This window comes from Anguilla rostrata, chromosome 14 (assembly GCF_018555375.3).
Source record: "Anguilla rostrata isolate EN2019 chromosome 14, ASM1855537v3, whole genome shotgun sequence".
In the NCBI taxonomy this organism is placed as follows: Eukaryota; Metazoa; Chordata; class Actinopteri; order Anguilliformes; family Anguillidae; genus Anguilla; species Anguilla rostrata.
This window is the reverse complement of record NC_057946.1, coordinates 23,290,073-23,308,936: the sequence shown is the minus strand read 5'-3', so window position 1 is coordinate 23,308,936 and position 18,864 is coordinate 23,290,073. Positions and strand designations below refer to the sequence as shown.

The following is an 18,864-nucleotide window of genomic DNA, read 5'->3' as shown; positions in this document are numbered from 1 at the left end:
AAACACCGCCGGAGCCTCACCTGCGCATTAGCGGCTACAGCCCGGCGCCGCATTAACCCGCTAAAGAGATAGCGGTCCTCAGCGCGATGCCAGACAGCGCAGCGGGATGTTTTTTTTTTTTTTTTGTTCCCTGACGATTTCCTCGTTCGCAGCTCACGGGCCCGACCGTCTCAGGACGCGGGCGCTCGTTCGGGAGGTAACGAGCGCGAGCGCGCTCCTAAAGAGGTCATCCGACTCAACCGTTAACGGTTGCCGTCGGCCGTAGGCCAGGAAGCGTCACGTGATCGCGTCCGCGAAGGAGGCGCCGCACCCTCAAACCTGCAGGCAGTGGAGAGAGCCCAGACCCTCAACCAAGCATTCACCTGCCCAGGTTTGCCTCCATCTTAGCTACGATGCTGCTGGTTTTACCTAGATGGTAAAATTTACCCAACAGTGTTGTCGCTCCCTGTAATGGACTGGCACACTGTCCTGGATGTAGGCCTATTCCTGCCTCTCGCCCACTGCATGCTGGGATAGGCTCCAGCACCTCCCGCGACCCTGACCAGGAATATGCGGGTATAGAAAATGGATGGATGGATATAGTCACTGATGACTAGACTAAAAAAAAAAATTTTTTTTTTAAAAGATGAAATACGTTTTCTTCTCAAATCCTGTGATTTGGTCTGTTCGGATGTCCTGAGAGGCAGGTCCTGTTGGGTCAGCCGAGTGGAGGGAAGCGACAGCCCAGGAATCTGGACCGAAAATAAATAAATGATCTGCTCGTGCGCCAACCGGAGAAGGAGGGCTTCAGTCGACAGGGTTCACCTCACGGGATGACGAGAAGCAACTGGGGACTGCAGGATACCAACGTACGCCCTAACAAATAATGCCATCTGATACTTACGAGACAGATCAGCGAATCAGTACAGAATCTACCCAGAGAACAGGCCTTGCTTGAAGAGCACAGATTTTTTTTTTTTTTTTTTTTTTACAGGGCTGGGGACAAGACCAGGCCATTCAGGCGTGTCACGAGAGTCTCTTAGCACTGTATCGGGCCCCATCCACCACACACCCTGCCAGGCTGTCCCACGCATAACACCGAGTGAAATAAATATGCTATCACGGTAGCTATGAGGCTGCATGCTACCAATGAGACGGTGAGTCCAGGCAATCAATCAACTCTTAAAAACTGACACGAGCCAATCAAATCAGCTTTCTTTCCACAGTCAATCACTGTTCTCTGCCCATAATTATTGGAAGCCTAGCCTCTCCCATCACTGCTGAATGCATTCTTTTTTATAAAATAAATCTGGCACCTAATGTGGGGCCCTGTGCATATCAAATTCCCACCCCAAGCCTGACCGTCCAGTTATCTGCGACTGCGACTGCGTCTGCGTCTGCGTCGGTGCTCAGGAGAGCATAAACATCTATGGTTCTCCCCCGAAATGTGCGCTGTCATCAGATGATTCTTCGCAGACTACAGCTAAGGCTCGCACAGAGTGGAGTCGGAGGAAGACCTTTCACATGCAGCTCTAACGCGTAGCCCGCAGGCACCTGATCGACCAGTGCCGGTCACTTAATTGCAAGGAAACGCAGATCCCTAAACAAACTGAACCCCCCCCTTGACCCCCACCAGCCTGGGCGATGCAACCAGCAATTGCATGTCGCCCTGCGGAGCTAGCAGCCGCAGTCGGCACTGGCACGGTCCGGATTCGATCCGAGGCGGTGAGGCTCGTCCGTACACCACAGCGCGTTCGCCCTTAACCGAATGAGCCACCCAGGAATGGGGTTATTTAGACCCAGCTCATCAACCTTCTGAGGAAGGAAGGCCTCTCATTGTGAGCCATTCAGGCTACGCACAGCTTTGTTAGCGCAAGCCCGGGTCCATTCATCAACCCTTAGCATTAGCGCTGAGCTCTCTGAGCTACGCGACTCCATCGCAGCATGGGGCGTGTGCTGCTGGCTTTAATTGCGCTGATCGAGCCAACGCGCTCGACGGTTTGATCCGCGCGACAATCAAAGCGACCGGGGGGGGGGGGGGGTGCGCCTGTCCTTGCGGCCGAATTAAACGATCGTCCCGGGTCTAAAAGTGGGCTACCTCTGCCCGGTCGTGTGTATTTGGCTAATTAGCCAATTACAAAAGCAGGTGGTACGCCAAATTTATGAGTGGCTTTTATGGGGACGGCCGCATGCACCAGTGCCCCTGATTACCCAGGGGGCTTTGCTTTAACTGAAATACTCAATCCATAGAAATAAAACACCACTATACCTCCTGAGTCTCTGCAAGACTTAAAATAAGTTTTTAATCAACATCATTCTTTCTTAATTCCTTTGAACTTTTTGACCGAGTAACATTTTATCATAAAAGACTTCATAACTTTTGTATGACTGCAGGGGACTGTGCTTGGTTGCAGACCGTTTTAATTGCAGCTTTCCGAATTCAACTACCTTTGCAAAATTACGAACACTTCCAATAGTCTGGTCTACTTCTTTTCAGGATTCATAATAGCTTGCAGACACCGTTGAGCGGATGTTTGGGTGGGCTGGAAAGTGGTAAATAATGACAGTGGGCACTTCAGGACTCAGGAACCTCTTAATAATTCTAATCGGCGCGCAGCACTGATAATTGCCCGAATTGAATTAATTAGTACGAGTCAACTGGTTGGGCGATTCACAGAAACAGGTTGAATTGTTCTGTTATTGATTAACACCGATTACCTTTATGAAACAACTGCATTATATATTTATATATTAGTATTTATAAAGCATTGAATTCTGTTGACAAGGCCACAAGCTATAGTTTTTGTTATGTGAGAGAGAGAGAGATGGTGACTGGGTCAATCCCTGCCTGACATTTTCTCAGATTTGTTTGATAGAATGAAGCACATTTATGTTCTGCATCAGAAGATGAGAAAGCCGCTTGGCCAACCTCCCTGTCACGTATGAAATGACTTCAGGGAGAAAAGGAACATAGAGCAATACATAGTAAGGAGAGAGTGCATTTAGATACACTGTGTATACAGATGGATAACTGTTACATGCACCTCCATCCAGCACTTATTATACTTTGTATCATTATCTTGATGTTGTAGCTTGTCATGCCTCCTAGTTTCACTTAGACTTAGTATAGGTCAGGTCAGGGTAATGCTTACTGTGTGAACTGGACTTAATGTGTTCATGGCTATGAATAACTGCAAAATAATTATTGTACCTTATCGGACCTGTTTTTTAGTCGCTCCAATGACCCGCAGTATGCACTTATTGTATGTCGCTTTGGATAAAAGCGTCTGCTAAACAAATGTAATGCAATGGATAAGTTCACAATTTAAATACTTTTCTCTATGCACAATCTTTACATTTAAATACGATCATCTCCATAGTCATCAGGTAACGGAACGTACAGTGTCCTCCCCAAACAGTCAAACACAGGACTCTAACGAAGGGCAATTTGGGGAAAGCGACTTCTGACAAAAAGCCAAGCTCAGAAATTATGCTCCAGTTTCAGGTGGCAGCTTTCTGCATGGCTTCCAGGAGACGGATGGAGCCAATGGCCACCACTGTGGCCCTGTATTCCTCCATGCCTGTCAAACTTTCACTTGTCCTTTCGCTGCTTTGAAGAACTACCCATCTTTCTTTTTCTTTTACTCTCCCTCTGTTTCCCTCTCCCTCTCTTTCTTGCTCCATAGCTTCTTCTCTTTCTTTCTTTTTCTCTCTCTATCCCTCTCTCTTTATTGCTCCCTCTCTCTTCTTCCCTCTCTTCTCTCCCTCCCTCTCTCTCTCTCAGGGTCTGTGTGTGGGGTGGTAAGTGTGAGTGGGGCAGGAGGGGGGCGTCGTTGTGGGGCGGTAGGTCACATCACGGTCACAAACACGGCGCACATGTGACCATGACTTTTTTTTTGGGGGGGGGGGGGGGGGGTTTTGTGCAGCTGTTACCTCGAGAGTCGCGTACCCTACAGGAGAAAGCGCGGTGTGGTGACAGTCCTCACGCCACCATTACAGCGCGAGCGTAATCCGAGATATATAACCGCCCCACAGCCCGTAATCCGCCCCTAAAAATATCCCCCGCGCCCCCTGGGAGGGGTAACCGAGGAAGCCTGGCCACCCCCCCCCCCCAACCCGATCCGTCGACACCGCGTGCTTTTACTGAGCTTCGGTCACCTCCTCGGGCTATAAGCACCATCGTTATGGGCCCTCACCGTACAAGAGGATGATGCAACACCAGCACTGGCCACTGAGAGCACGTAGGGCTGGCACCGGGTTTGAGGCCAGATCACATGACCCGTACACTGACATGAAAGGTCAGTTTGAAGCGAGCGGCACCACAGACCAACCCGCGGATCTACAGCGGGGCTTTTTGGAGCGCTGGCTAACACTGGCTAACGATGGCTAGCGCTGGCTAACGATGGCTAGCGCTGGCTAACACTGGCTAACGATGGCTAGCGCTGGCTAACGCCGCAAACACAGCGGTCCACTGGGAGAACGTCGGCCGCTAACCCACCGGCAAGCCTGAGTAGCGACACAAGTTCGCCCCCGAACTTAATCACGCGCGCGCACACAAACACAGAGACTCCCCTGGGCACGCAAGCGTGTCCTCGACTCAACCTCGCTTTCGCCCGGAACGCGGCAAAGCCCTTCCGTGTGAGGCCGAGCCTCAACCCTCGACCCTGCAGACGGTCGGGTCTCCAAGTCGTGAAGATTTAACGGCACTTGAAGCGACAGAGAGAGCATCCGACGGCTGGGTTATTTAACGGCGGCGGTTACAGGGAGCGGAGGGAGGCAGGAGCGCCTCCTCCGTGCGCGTCTAAATCACGGGGCGACCGCAACACCTGGAGGACCTGATTTAACATCCTGGGGTGCAAGTTCAACTCAGCGAAACTGGCTTGAGATAACACGGCGCGATCCATTCTGCCCCGAGAGAGGCGTTCGTGCTCTCCGAAGACACGAACCCCAAACAGGTCACCATCGCAAAGGGCGGGAAAGACCGCGAAACAGCCAGAAACGGAGAGAGGAACGGGGAGAGAGCCGCAGCTAGAGAGGGAAGCACAAAGCAGTATATGATGCTGTTGCATAAGCCGGCCATATTTCCCAGAGGATTACGCGCTTTCCTGAAGGATAATTGTGTAAGCAACGCTAAGCAGAAGCATAAGATTAATGCTAATAGCGTGCGCATTTATAGCACAGACCAGACCAGAGAATCACAACTCTCACTGCAGGCTTTCACAGCCTCAGCACTGACCCCCAGACTGGTCTCACTTGGATCCACTGACTTATCTCACCAGTCCACTGACTTATCTCACCTGGATCTGCTGACTGATCTCACCTGGATCCACTGACTGATCTCACCAGTGCACTGACTGATCTCACCCATGATCAGCACAACAGACTGTAAGCACTCATCATTTATACAGATCACTGTCTGTATCTCACACAAAAACACACAAATCCAGCATCCGTACACTGTTGAATAAGCCAAACACAAGGTCCCCAATGACCATGGAAGGATCTCATTCCAAATGCAAACACAGCATCAGGGCCAGGCTCTGCATCGCTATGGTCAGGCATTTTACAGGCCTTACCAAGGCCAAAGGTCAAACACTCTGTGCCAACACTCCACTTGCCCCCTCCGTGAAACATTACATCACTACTTCACAGAGACTGATAGAGATGGATATAGACAGATAGAGACTGATAGAGACTGACAGAGATGGATGTAGACTGATAGAGATGTATAGAGACTGATAGAGATGGATATAGACTGATAGAGAGAGATAAAAACTGATAGAGATGGAGAGAGATGGATAGAGATGAATGGGGGGCAGCGGCTTTCCAACACTCTGCTAGATCAGGCCTTTAGGGGGCAGTAGGTAGACCAACCCTTTCAGTGTAACACCTGCCTGGGGTGGAGTGACAGCTGAACCAGCCAATCAAAGCAGGGCTTCTGCTGCAGAATGCTTCAATTAACCTCTGACCTCTCACCTGACAGAAGCAGGCTAGGGTGGGGTCAAATGGGAAGAAATCCATGCATAGCAAGCCTCAGAACCTGTGATCAAACCTCGGGTCCAGTTCAAATCCAGAACCCAATTCACACATGCAGCACATAGAGGCAGAAGCTAACAGTGCCCAGGGTCACCCTTCAGCAGAGGAGCAACACTGGGCCCCCTGGATACCCCGCAAAATGAAATATTAATGTGTGGATAACTAAGCTCCGCCTCCTGCTACTCTCCTGCCTTACTCACTGCCCCCCCCCCCCCCAATGTAACTTAATTAACTCTGACAGCCTGGTAAGAAACAGCAGGGAAAGGAGAAGGGGGGGGGGGAAGAGAAAAACTGTTGCTAGGCAACATAAAACATCTGTAAGACTTCAGCAACTTATTCAATTTTCAAGATTCTGTCTCCAGGGTTACGGAGAGGAAGATAACATTTCAAGTGGTTTAGGGGTCTATTCTGTTGACCGTAAATTACAAGGAAATTTCTCAGCATCATTTCTCTCTCTCTGCTGTTTCTCCCCCTCCTAATCCAGGGGTGGGCAAGTAGGCTGTATCCATTTCCGAATTCAATACCAGCTTCTGCCCTTGATTACTTAATTTAATCTAATCTTTTGCATTAGCTGACATTTCAGCAAAATGTATTGATAAGCGCATTAGTAACAGCTGGAAGCTGCTCCCGTGCCTCCATATGAAATGTTTTTCTGTGGTCTGACCCATGAGTGAACTGTTATTTCCAAACACACACAATCAGTTGATTGAGCCAGGGCAACTGGTGGAAAAAATGTATCTTCATACACACTTCATACATCGACACAAGCTTCATACATGTACACAAGCTTCATACATCTACACAAGCTTCATACATCTACACAAGCTTCATACACATATACAAGCTTCACACATCTGTATCTACACAAGCTTCATACATCTATACAAGCTTCATATATCAACACAAGCTTCATAAACATCGTCCGTCAGGAAGAGCGCGGTCTAATCTGTGCCCCCACTGAGCAGAATAGTCTGAAGAGAATACTGCCAATTAGCAATTCCTTTCAGAACTGCAAGTGGAAACAGAAACTCCCTCAAGAAGAACAGCTGCCCTCTGCAGCTTACCACAATACACACTCTACAAACCAGAAAGGCTTCTGAATATGATTTTCATTATGTTAGGTTATACACTGAGTACTACTGGAGGTGCCCTTTAGTGGTAGGAAAATGGTGAGCATTGTTGGGCTGAACGGCCAGTTCTCATCACAATGTTATTTTATGTAACGTTTTGTAAATATTTCAATGTATGGCAGCAATTTAGAAATGTGTGTATAAATTATAGGATTAATTCCCAAATTATTGGGAATTACATACTGCAGCATATATGTTCTATAACATTAAAAGAATACACAAAATATATATATTTGAATGCATTAAGTATGCATTTTATATTGGGCAGGATACCAATTATGGACATTTTCCAAGTCTGCATTTCTATTTCAGTTCTGGTTCTGGAAGCATGCACTGCGTGCCGTGCTGACTACACTTCCAATTTGTTTCAATCTATTAGTTCTGATTGAGCTGTTAAGTACACACCTATCTCTATGTAACATCTCCGCGGTTCGTCTCCTACAAGTGCTCTGTGACAGGAACACACTGTCGTGGAAGCCCTACTGACAATAATGAACACGCGAGCAAGGCTTTCATTCAACAGACGTCCCTCGTATCCGCCCGTCAAAGACATTTTGGGCAGCTCTTTCAACAAAGCCTAATTAGTCGTCCAATGAATTGTGCTCCAGGCCAAAGGAAACACATTTGAAAAACAGCTAATTATTCTTATCCAATTAAGCCGTACACCAACTTTCTAGAACTAACTATTTAACTCCAACGAGCAGAAAGAGTCGAACAAATACGTTCACTTGTAGCACACGCTTGTAACTTTTTACAACTTTGACAAACGCCCTTTCAAAAGTACTCCTTTCAAAAGAACTGAACAGAAGGAACAGTACCTGCCAACTGATTTCACGTCCAAATCAGCACTAATTATCTCAAAACGCATAGCTACATCAATTTACATTTACACGCAATTCTATCAATACATATTTTTTTAAATACTTTCATTTTAAGATTTTTTAAATCGATAAAAATATTGTCTTTACTTTTACAGGTTCTGTGCAGTGCCCAATGTGGCTTGAACTTTCCCTCAATTAACACAGGGAGGCGACTTAGAATGGTAAAAGGAGTCATTTGATGTGTATGGATGGACCAACATAAATCATAGTTATACGTTGTATCTCAAAGGGGGGGGATTCGGGGGGGGGAGGTTTATATATGTATATAATACAGCTTGCACAAATGTTCATGAAGACATCAAAAGGCAGGAAGGCCACAGTACACATGACCATTAGACAGCAATCTAGAATTAATAAATTATGTCAAAATCTTTGCTGTCATCACGAAAAGCCAATTCCTGTCGAACCAGCGAAGAGGGTACGCCAATGAGGCGATTCAGATCCGCCCACATAACTGTGGCCCCGCCCCCAAGGCCCCACCCACAGAACTGTGGCCCCGCCCCCACGGACCCGCCCACAGGACACTGGACTCGCCCGACCTTCCCCTCGCCATTTCATTATGATTGGAGAGGAGGGCCTCAGACTACTGTACACTCAATCCGTATTCTGCCCTGTAGACTTAATTGCGCATTTGCAATGTGGCGACGATGAGCTCCTTAGAATTTTTATGCCTTCTGCGAGCTCTGCCAAAATTACAGACATCATCAAATTCAGTTTCGACCCCTGCAGGCCTGGGGCTGTCAGTATAACACCGCTCCAAATGAAAAAGTTTCTCTTGTGTACAGAACTTCTAAGAACTGTGGAAATAGACAAGGATGAGACCGTACAAGCAGTCTTTAAACTTAGAAGCACTCCTAACATATTTTGAGATCTCGTAAGGTCTCATAACAAGCTCATAAGAATTTACACAGAGACGCTATGATCTTACAGTCCCCCAGTTGTGAGTCTGACTTGATAGAAAAGTGTAGGCCTATCCCCTGAGGCAAAGTGTTAAGTTGCATACAAATGACACAACAAACTTGACAAAAGACCCCTGCTTTGGATTTCACCACATGGCCCTTTGCCTAGAGACTGCTGTGCTATTCTTTCATTACAACCATGTTAACCATAATCTGAATATCAATTCTATTCGTACAAAACAAAACACAAATTAAATACACAATAAAAGCACACAAAAAACAAACCATGCAGGCATACAGCTAACTTCCATATAAAACAACACTGCATGCTCTAACACTTCTGGAGGACAGAAGCAGCCTTTACAGTATCATAGTGCCTACGCATCTTTTTCACGATATTCTTCTCAAAGGAATGTTCTTAGAAATCATTACTGACATTTACAAACAGATGCCACACGATCATAATCATTTCTTCCAGGAATCTTATAGCTCTTGTTATTATTGCACGGTATCTAAAAGGGTTGGAAAATGTGCTATTTGCAGGTACGTTCCTGTTGAAATCTGGGAGGAATATTACCAATAATGGGACTCTCTTCAGATGTTATTTCTGTAACTCCGAGACCACCTCTCGCTTTATGCAGAGCTGAATTCTTAGTTAAGCATATCAATTCGAATTATTGATTTCACACCAAAGATTGTTTTCCTCCAGGATCTCGCAGTTAAAATGGGCAAATTGGTCCAATTTTCTTTTTCTACATTGCACATTACTGGCATTGTGCCTGAATATAACACCGAATGCAACTTGTGACACAATGCACAGCTTTAACACAGTATTAATACATACCGAATGACGGTTGGACTTGCACACGCACACATCAAAACGAAACTAACAGTCAAACTAGTTACACCTCATAACTAAAGCTGAATTGACAACATATAGAACCTGTTACACTGTGTCCTTTTGGTTTGGGCAGGCAGAAGACTAACAGGCATACAGTCTTAATGAACCAGACGCAATACTTTCAGGGTACAGGTATATAAAGCAGCTAACAGCCTTGCCCATTTAGCAAATTCACTTATCCTGGGCGACTTACACAGCTCTTACATAGCATTTACATTGCATTCATTTATACAGCTGGACATATACTGAAGCAATGCAGGTTAAGTACCTTGCTCAAGGGTACAACAGCAGTGTCCGGGGAATCAAACCTGTGACCTTTAGGTCACAAGACCAACTCCTTACCCATTACACTACACTGCCGTCCCACTCCAATCCTTTATTCTCTATGCGGACCGACGTGCAGGCCAGAACACCAGAGGCCAAGAATAACTCCCAGCCGGCCCTAAAGGGCCTCCATATTTAACAAGGGAGCCACCATGCTCCAAAATACCCCCCTCTCTCCCCCCCCCCCAAGCCAAGCCAGAACAACAGGCCGCTCCTCACCTCTTCAGGAACAAGTCCCACGCATGCAAGTCTACCAACAAACAAGTCTGTCACACTTCTAGGATTCACAGCCAGTACCCTATGCAACCAACATTACCGCCTCCTACCCATGAACGCCCCCCCCCTCCCCGTATAGTAATATTCCATTAACAAATGACAGAGCTCATGAATAAGAGTTATAGGTTTGGTGGGGGTGCGCTTATGTGTGGGATCTCCATGTCATTCATGCACAGAATACAGGAATCTACCTAGCAGGCCTGGGCAGGTGGGAGCAGGACAGGTAACGGGGGCGGGGGCTTTGGGGATCCTCCGTTGAGCTGAGCGAAGCCGAGTGAAGCCGGGGGAAGCGGTCTAACCCAGGCAGAGAGCAGCGGGCTACCGGCTAGCAGCACTTGACCTGAGACCAGAAACGCCACTCTAAAACCCCATCGCAGGCTGTTAGCCTCGCGTCGAGTGAGCCACTAACCCAGATACAGACAGCGAGCTTCAGCTCTGTCCTCTGTCTCATCCCTCCCTCCCTCCCTCTCTTCATCTCTCCCTCTGTTGTGTCATCCTCACATCCTTGCCGGCTGCTGGTGTACAGTATGGCTAATGAGCAGCTCGCTATACTTGCACTTGAAACCCCTTAATTAGCGGTGTTTCACCCGGAGCAATCCTGTCTGTGGGCCGGCTTAGGGCTCCTTTAATTAAGGCCAAACAATGCCACATGTGTGCGCCTCAACATGTACTTCTGCCAATCAGGAAACGCCTTACAAACACCAGCCAAGGCACAAGTCCCGGCTATCAGAAGTGTGTGTGTGTGTGTGTGTGTGTGTGTGTGTGTGTGTGTGTGTGTGTGTGCATGTGAGTGTTGTGTGTGTGTGTTTATGTGTGTCTGTGTATGTGCGTGCATGCGCGTGTGTGTGTATGTGTGTGTGCGTGCTTGTGTGTATGTGTTTGGGTGTGCATGCGTGTGTGCCTGCGTGTGCTTGAATGTGTGTGTGCGTGTATGAGCTTGTGTGTGTGTGTGCCTGCGTGTGCGTGTGTGTGTGTGTGTGCGTGTGCGTGCGTGAGTGTGTATGAGCCTGTGTGGGTGTGTGTATGAGCTTGTGTCTGTGTGTGTGTGTGTGTGTGTATGAGCTTGAGTGTGTGTGCCTGCATGTGTGTGTGTGTATGGTGTATGAGCTTGTGTGTATGAGCTTCTGTGTGTGTGTGCGTGTGTGAGTGTGTATGAGCTTGTGTGTGTGTGCGTGTGTATGAGCTTGAGTGTGTGTGCCTGCATGTGTGTGTGTGTATGGTGTATGAGCTTGTGTGTATGAGCTTCTGTGTGTGTGTGCGTGTGTGAGTGTGTATGAGCTTGTGTGTGTGTGCGTGTGTATGAGCTTGAGTGTGTGTGCCTGCATGTGTGTGTGTATGAGCTTGTGTGTGTGTGCCTGCATGTGTGTGTGTGTGTGCCTGCGTGTGTGTGTGTGTGTTTACCGTCACTAATGCTGCTCCCTGCGTCATGCGCTGTGTTTTCCCAGAGCTGCATATTTCAGCAGTGACTACAGCATGAGTCAGTGCAGAGCCGTCCTCGGCTGCAGAGAGCAGGCGCTCCCTCTCCACCCTGCTGCAGGGCTGGGGCTGAGCTCAGGAAACACAGGCCTCAAACACAACTGTCCAAAGATCACAAACTCAGGCCTACACAGGCCTCACACACAACTTTCCAAATACCACAAACACAGGCCTCAAACACAACTGTCCAAAGATCACAAACTCAGGCCTACACAGGCCTCACACACAACTTTCCAAATACCACAAACACAGGCCTCAAACACAACTATCCAAAGATCACAAACTCAGGCCTAGTACACAACTTTCCAAATACCACAAACACAGGCCTCAAACACAACTATCCAAAGATCACAAACTCGGGCCTGCACAGGCCTCACACACAACTTTCCAAATACCACAAACACAGGCCTCAAACACAACTATCCAAAGACCACAAACACAAGCCTACACAGGCCGCACACACAACTTTCCAAAGTCCACAAACGCAGTCCCTGTCCTCACACACCAACTCTGAGGCCTGTTACCCAGCAGAATGACCCAAGGACTCAATCTCTGAGCTGACCAAGGAATCAAGCAGCATAACATTTCCCCACACACATACGCACACACATACAACCACCACTACCCAAAAAATAAAAAAAGTAAAAAACTGCAGGTTCAACCCACCACCCAACAAAGTCTCAAATTATTTTGTCTCCTCTGATTTTCAGTTGTAATTCCTCGAGAGCAAAATATGATGTGATATAAATATGGCCAATTTATTGTAAAAGTAAAGGCCCAGAGAAGAGACTGTTGCGCGCGGCAGCGCTATTCAATTCTCTCGGCTGAATGATACTGTTAACGAAGTACAAATTTTCTGGATTAGCTAACAGTGACACAAATCAATTAGAACTATGAGGGGAAAATCAGACAGAGCAGAGCCAAGGCACTAATTATCCACGCGCGCCATATGAACTGTGATTCACATTGTAATCGAGAGGGTCATCGATTTTTGGCTCGTGGGAAATTAAAATAAATAACGAACCCTTTGTCGCGCGGGCCTTTTTTGTCAGCAAATGCGCCTGCGATGTGTGGTCGATCGGTGTCGTCTTGTTCCTATTAAACCGCGTGTTACAATCCCCCCCACCCCCTTAAAAAAATATTGCGAACAGCGCTTGGAGTTTGGCACTGCATCGGCTGTAAGTGCAGTCCCGATTATAAATATTCAGTGCGAGTGTTTTTCTTCGCTGCTTTGATAAAGTCATTAACTGAAAGAAGCGTGGAAACTTGCCAGGCCCCCGCACTTTCTTCTCCCTTTTTTTGTGAATGGGAACGCCGTTGTAAAGCCCAGCCCGGCGTCTATCTAGAGTGCTCCCAGAAACATCAAGGGCGATCCCCTTTGCGGTTTTGTTTCCTCTCCCCTTTCAGTAACATTCGTGTGTTTATTCAGAAATGGCAGGACTAAGAGGGGGAATTATTTACGAAACTGGGTATAAAGGGCTTGAATGGTCAAGTACACGCATATTTTACGGAAATTTCAGGGCTAGAAGTGCATCCAAGGAGAAGACGGCCTTCCCCCGTTGCATAAACCGCAATATCACCTGACCGACCCCTGGAACATCTCGGCTCAGTGGAACAATGAATGCAAGTTTACCGCACCTGGCTCCCGTGCATGCTCTCGTGCACCGATTTACGCGCACGTATGTAGCCTACAACGCACGTTCGCCGAACCAATCTGACACACCTCAGCACGTCATGAAGACAGCCTGCGAGTTCCCAAAACTGAAAGTTGGATTTGTCTCAATAAAACAGAGCGCAACAGTGGGCGAGTCATTCGTACTTCCTTCATCTGAATAATTTTATTTCCTCCGAGTGATTGCCTTCCAGGGTGCTAAGTGTTCGAATAAATTGCTTTTTGATATCACACAGTGGCACTCACATTAATCCAGATCATAATAACCGTCTATAAGATATTCTCTATCATTTTCTCCCAATGATTTTATTTTCGTCTTGCTTTCCATTACATCTCTGTGACACTACTCTGGGAGTATTTGTGTTAAATAATCCGAACGTCTTCCTCAAACGATGTACAATTACCATCGTGTTTTTCCTGTCTGCGAATAACTGCTAGAATGTGAAGCTACACACCGACAGCGTCGTCAAGTAGCCTAACTTTCAGCAACTTGTCACGTTAAGTAGTCAATCTTTAGCAACGCGTTTCTTTAACATTAGGGGGAAACACACACACACACACACACACTCGGCTCACACGTGGAGGTAGTCTACGTTAAAAACAACACTTTGACCATTCTCTAGCTGTTACACTGGTACAGACAGGAATGCTCTACAATAGCTGACATTCTTTTGTTCGTTTAAGACATCGCACGGCAAGGTAGCCAGGCTATGTTCTGAGGAAAAAATAAATAAAATGCTACTACATCATAAAAAATCGTCATGAAAACTGCAAATGAGCGCGTAAATTCTTTGTGGACATATTTCGCCCATTGAGACCAGTTCAGTGCGCTGGTACAGTCGGATCACTGCCCCCCGTTAATGATTAGCTAATCACGACACAGGCAATTGGTTCACCTTTGCACCGCAAGCACAAAAATATTCAAACCGTGGCCCCTTTCGGCTTCTTACTGGAGGATCCCACTTAGGTGCTCGTTTTGATTTGCACGCTTTATCTGCACTAAACAGTGATTTGCTTTACTGTACCAGGGAGAAGAGGTTGGAGTGGCAGTCTTCAAGACTCGCCCCGTTAGCCACCCAATTCGCTGCTGTAGTCATAATCGTCCGCCGACCGGGTTGTCGGTACTAGTCATGTCGAAATCCCTGTGTCGGTACCAAGACCGAGTCGCGGTGGAGAATTGCTTCGTTCACACGTCAGCCACGGTATCTGTCGCCAAAACACGAAATAATGACAGCCAGAGCAGGACTGAAAACTGAAATAAAATTCCTCCACACCAACGGCGAAAATAAAAATCGACAGACAATTAAATTATGATTCCCCGATCGTGTCGGTTTCCAAAATGAGATGCAAGTGTATTTTTAAGGGTAACTAATAAGAGCGATCTTCAGCATTTTCCGATCTTGCCTCCGAAGCAAATGAGTTTATTTTGTAAATCCGAGCGTGTGGAGATTTTTTTAAATCTCAGAATCCTGATCAGTTCGGTCAGACTCGCCAAACACATGCACATCAACATATCATTGTTTTAATCCATGTAGGGAAAATACCACAGTATATCCATGGCAGTCTTCGTGTTGTTATTTTATTGATTAAATAACAGTAGCTGTAATCCACACGCTGTCTTTTCGTGTTTCCTTCCGAAAAAAAGAAAATGAAACTGATCAACAATTCAAGTGCAGTCCCGAGGTTTTCAGAACTTCATACACAAAAAGCACATCGCCAAAACAATGTCTGTCATTATATCCAACAATAAATCGACCACGCTGTGCAAAAACGTTGAAGACGTAGTCCTATATCATCTCGAAAGCAAGAGATAAAAAAACGGAAAAAAAATCGAAACCGCCAGAGCCCACAGTCTTATGCACCAGTTGTGATAGTTTTCGAGAATTGCAAGTGCTATAAATAGTATATCTTTCTTACCACCGCCGTTCCCTAACTGTAGTAGCCTACACTAGAGGCAACAGAGAACAGGAATGTTTTAATCCCCGTTTCACTTTGCAAATAACACCAGGCTGCATACAAAAATAGAAGGTTGTCTCTTCCGTTTTGTTAAGCGAGCGAAAAAAATGTCCTAGCCGCCAAACGTTACTGAATGTTCAATATGTTCACAGTTCCTGAACAAATGAAAAAGTAGCCTACTGTCAGTCTATCATCACAAAAACAGCAGCGCGTTACACAAAACACGGGTTTTAAAATCCTTCCTTCCTCTGTTTTATGTCATTACGAAACGTCCTTTCTCAGCCATCTGAACGCTAAGGGTTCTCGAGCTTTAACAATAGCAATATGTTTAATAATAATAAGAGTCACGAAGTCGATGATGACAGTTCAGCAATGGTGGCAATCCTCGCCTGGCGTTATGATTAATAAATATAAATTTAGCCAGCTAGCAAGATAGCTGACCAAAGCTTAAACCACAACCCCGAAAACGGCTGACTCGCGATTCGCGTCTTTATCCCTTTAAAAAAAAAATCATGAAAATACAAAAAAAAAAAAAAAAAAAAACGCCCTCTGAAAGTCAGGTTTGTGAAAATGCCGATATGCCCGCTATTGTAACCAATGGGCTTCGGAACCTGTGAGTCCCTAAACTGGCATTGTTTATGTCTCGGTGCCTTTCATCTTACATTCGTGAGTGAATGTGTGTGTATGCATGAATATGTGTGACTCTCACTCCGAGCGCGCGTGTGTGTGTGAGACTGCGCCCACAGCCGCTCGCACTCCGCCAGCCCACCACGCATAGCGATGTAATGGCGGCAGGCGAGGCTACGGGAGGGACTCGCTTTCCCGTTTGGCACGGAGCACTCACGTGATCAAAGCGAAAGGATTACGGCAGCGTTCCGGGATCCCAACACCAGCCTCGCGGCGGCGCTAGAAGCGCTCACCGGCGCTGACCAGCATCTTCTTGCGAGATATTATTGTTCCCAAACGCATGCTTTTACACAGTGCCTCTCGCTGTTTTCATTGTCAGCGATTTTAATGTGCGCTACAATTTTTAAATTGTACCAATAAAATTTAATGTTTATACTGAATTAAAGAAATAAGTACTTGTCCTCGCTAAGTGGACGTCTGTGTATTATTTCGAACAAGCTGTAATATAAACATATTTTAGATATAGGCTATTTCCCGAACCAGATAATAAATATGTCCTCATATTTCCTGCTACACACTCAGCTACATTGAATTAATGAACTGTTAAGATAAATGTTTGCCTAGACAGCACTTTGATGTAGTAGCGGAATGAGCCAGCACTTCCTGGAAATAGTCAGTTGCAGGTTTGAATTCCATCGGTGTGACTTACACCATGTGAGTGTTTAATACTTGTCTCGTGTTCCTATCATGCAGACGATTAAGAATTGTTTTACTTTATCATGGTTTTTATCTGGAAAATATCACCTACTATTATAATCATAATAATAATAATAATAATAATTATTATTATTATTACAGTGTAGATTTTAACATTCTTATGTACACAGACTTGAAAACCATTCATGGATGATTGATAAGCCATTGGTACCAGGCTGACACTTGAAGCAGGATGATTTTTAATTCTCAGTAACCATAAAAGGCAATTTTTAAATTGTCAAGGGCGTCCTGTGTAGTTGAGAAAGTCTGGCGTTCTGTTCTGGGGGGTATTTCACAAAGCAGGATTACTGCTGGATAACCGCGCTGAGCAAAACCAGGAACAGCTCTTTTTTGCTTCAGTCCATGTTCCAGATTTGGCAAGGTTTCGGGTTTTACTCGGCGCAGTTCTCCAGGTAACTCAGGGATCCTGCTTTGTGAACCAGGGCCATGTTCAGCTGATTTATCTTGTGTTGGCAAAGTGGTGTACTTAAAAAAGACAAGTCAAAGACAAGAGAGCTTGATTTTGATTATTTCCCTCTCTTTCTCTCTCTCTCTCTCTGTCTATCTATCTATCTCTACTGCCAAACAATGGTAGGTTTGGCCACATCAATCCATTCACAGGGAGTGCTGGTGCCTATCCCAGCGTGCGCTGGGCGAGAGGCAGGAATAAACCCTGGAGAGGTTGCCAATCTATCGCAGGGCACACACACCATTTACTCATGCACTCATACCGATGGGCAATTTTAAGTCTCCAATTTGCCTGTCTTGAACTGTGGTAGGAAGCCCACTCAGGCACAGGGAGAACACGCAAACTCCACACAGACAATTAAACAAACAAAAAAACTAAGAAAGATATTAATCAGAAGTGAGAGTGAGCTTAGCTTAGCAGGTATCGATCTCCCAGCTCAATGAGCAAGACAGAAGTCACTGAGCTTCTTCGTCTCCTGTTGAATATATTTTGAGGCCTTGTATTATCCAAAGTAGGACTGTAATTCCAACACCTCTGTCGAGAGGTGACTGTGACTTTAATAAACGCTGCATACATTCATCACCTTTCTGTGCTCTGTTTCCACAGGTACAGGAGGTGACTTTTATGAAAATGTACATAAAGTAATAAAACGTTTGGCGACACAGTTTCGCTTCAGCTCTGGAACAATTCCCAGGACAGGATTTCCCACCCCTGGAAACCAAGCGTAAAGTTGATGGGAGAGCAGTGTTGGGTTCCAACACCAGAATTCCAAAATGCTGGGTGAACTGACCACACATGGGGGACCGACACCCCCTTCAGGGCCTTTACAGCCAGCGTTCCAACGTGTTGTTCGCTGGACCATGTGTTTTCATGCATTTTAGCGTTCACAGGGGCGGCAGGTCAAAGGTCACACTTTGTCGATCACACGGTAGATGACATCGCCTCCTAGGGTCAGAACCAGACGCAGCACAATTTCCTGTCACTCGGGGATCTCGGTCTTTAGCTCAGGCAGCCAATCACAAGCCTGCATGTGCAGGCATTTCGGTCTTTAGCTCAGGTAGTCAATCACAAGCCTGGGTGTGCAGGGATCTCAGTCTTTAGCACAGGCAGCCAATCACAAGCCTGGATGTGCTAGGATCTCTGCCTTTATCTCAGGCAGCCAATCACAAGCCTCGGTGCACAGGGATCTCGGTCTTTAGCTCAGGCAGCCAATCACAAGCCTTGGGCGTGCATGGGTAGTGAAGCTATCCGCAGAGTTACCCGCACCAAACATGGCCGCCCCTTAATCATCCACATTATGATAAATTAACAAAAAAGTCTTCCTGTTTCTTATTTTATAAATGTATTTATTCATTTATTTATTTATTTATTTCATTCCAGAGACTAGTTTGATGTAAAACAGAATAAAAATAAAAAAGAATCTGTGATCCAGTGAAGCTCTTTCCTTCAGCTGAAGGTGGTGTGTAAGAAGAGGAGAAAGCG

General features: G+C 46.2%; 1 protein-coding gene across 1 annotated transcript in view; it reads right to left on the bottom strand.

The window, feature by feature from the left end:
* The window catches only part of LOC135239212 (mediator of RNA polymerase II transcription subunit 13-like), an 86,075-nt gene extending 69,800 nt beyond the window's left edge, over positions 1-16,275 (bottom strand). Inside the window, exon 1 of the mRNA XM_064307733.1 lies at positions 14,600-16,275. Coding sequence (XP_064163803.1) covers positions 14,600-14,671 — 72 coding nt within the window. The 5' untranslated portion in view covers positions 14,672-16,275. The remainder of the gene's footprint in view (positions 1-14,599) is intronic.
* Positions 16,276-18,864: the final 2,589 nt, after the last annotated feature.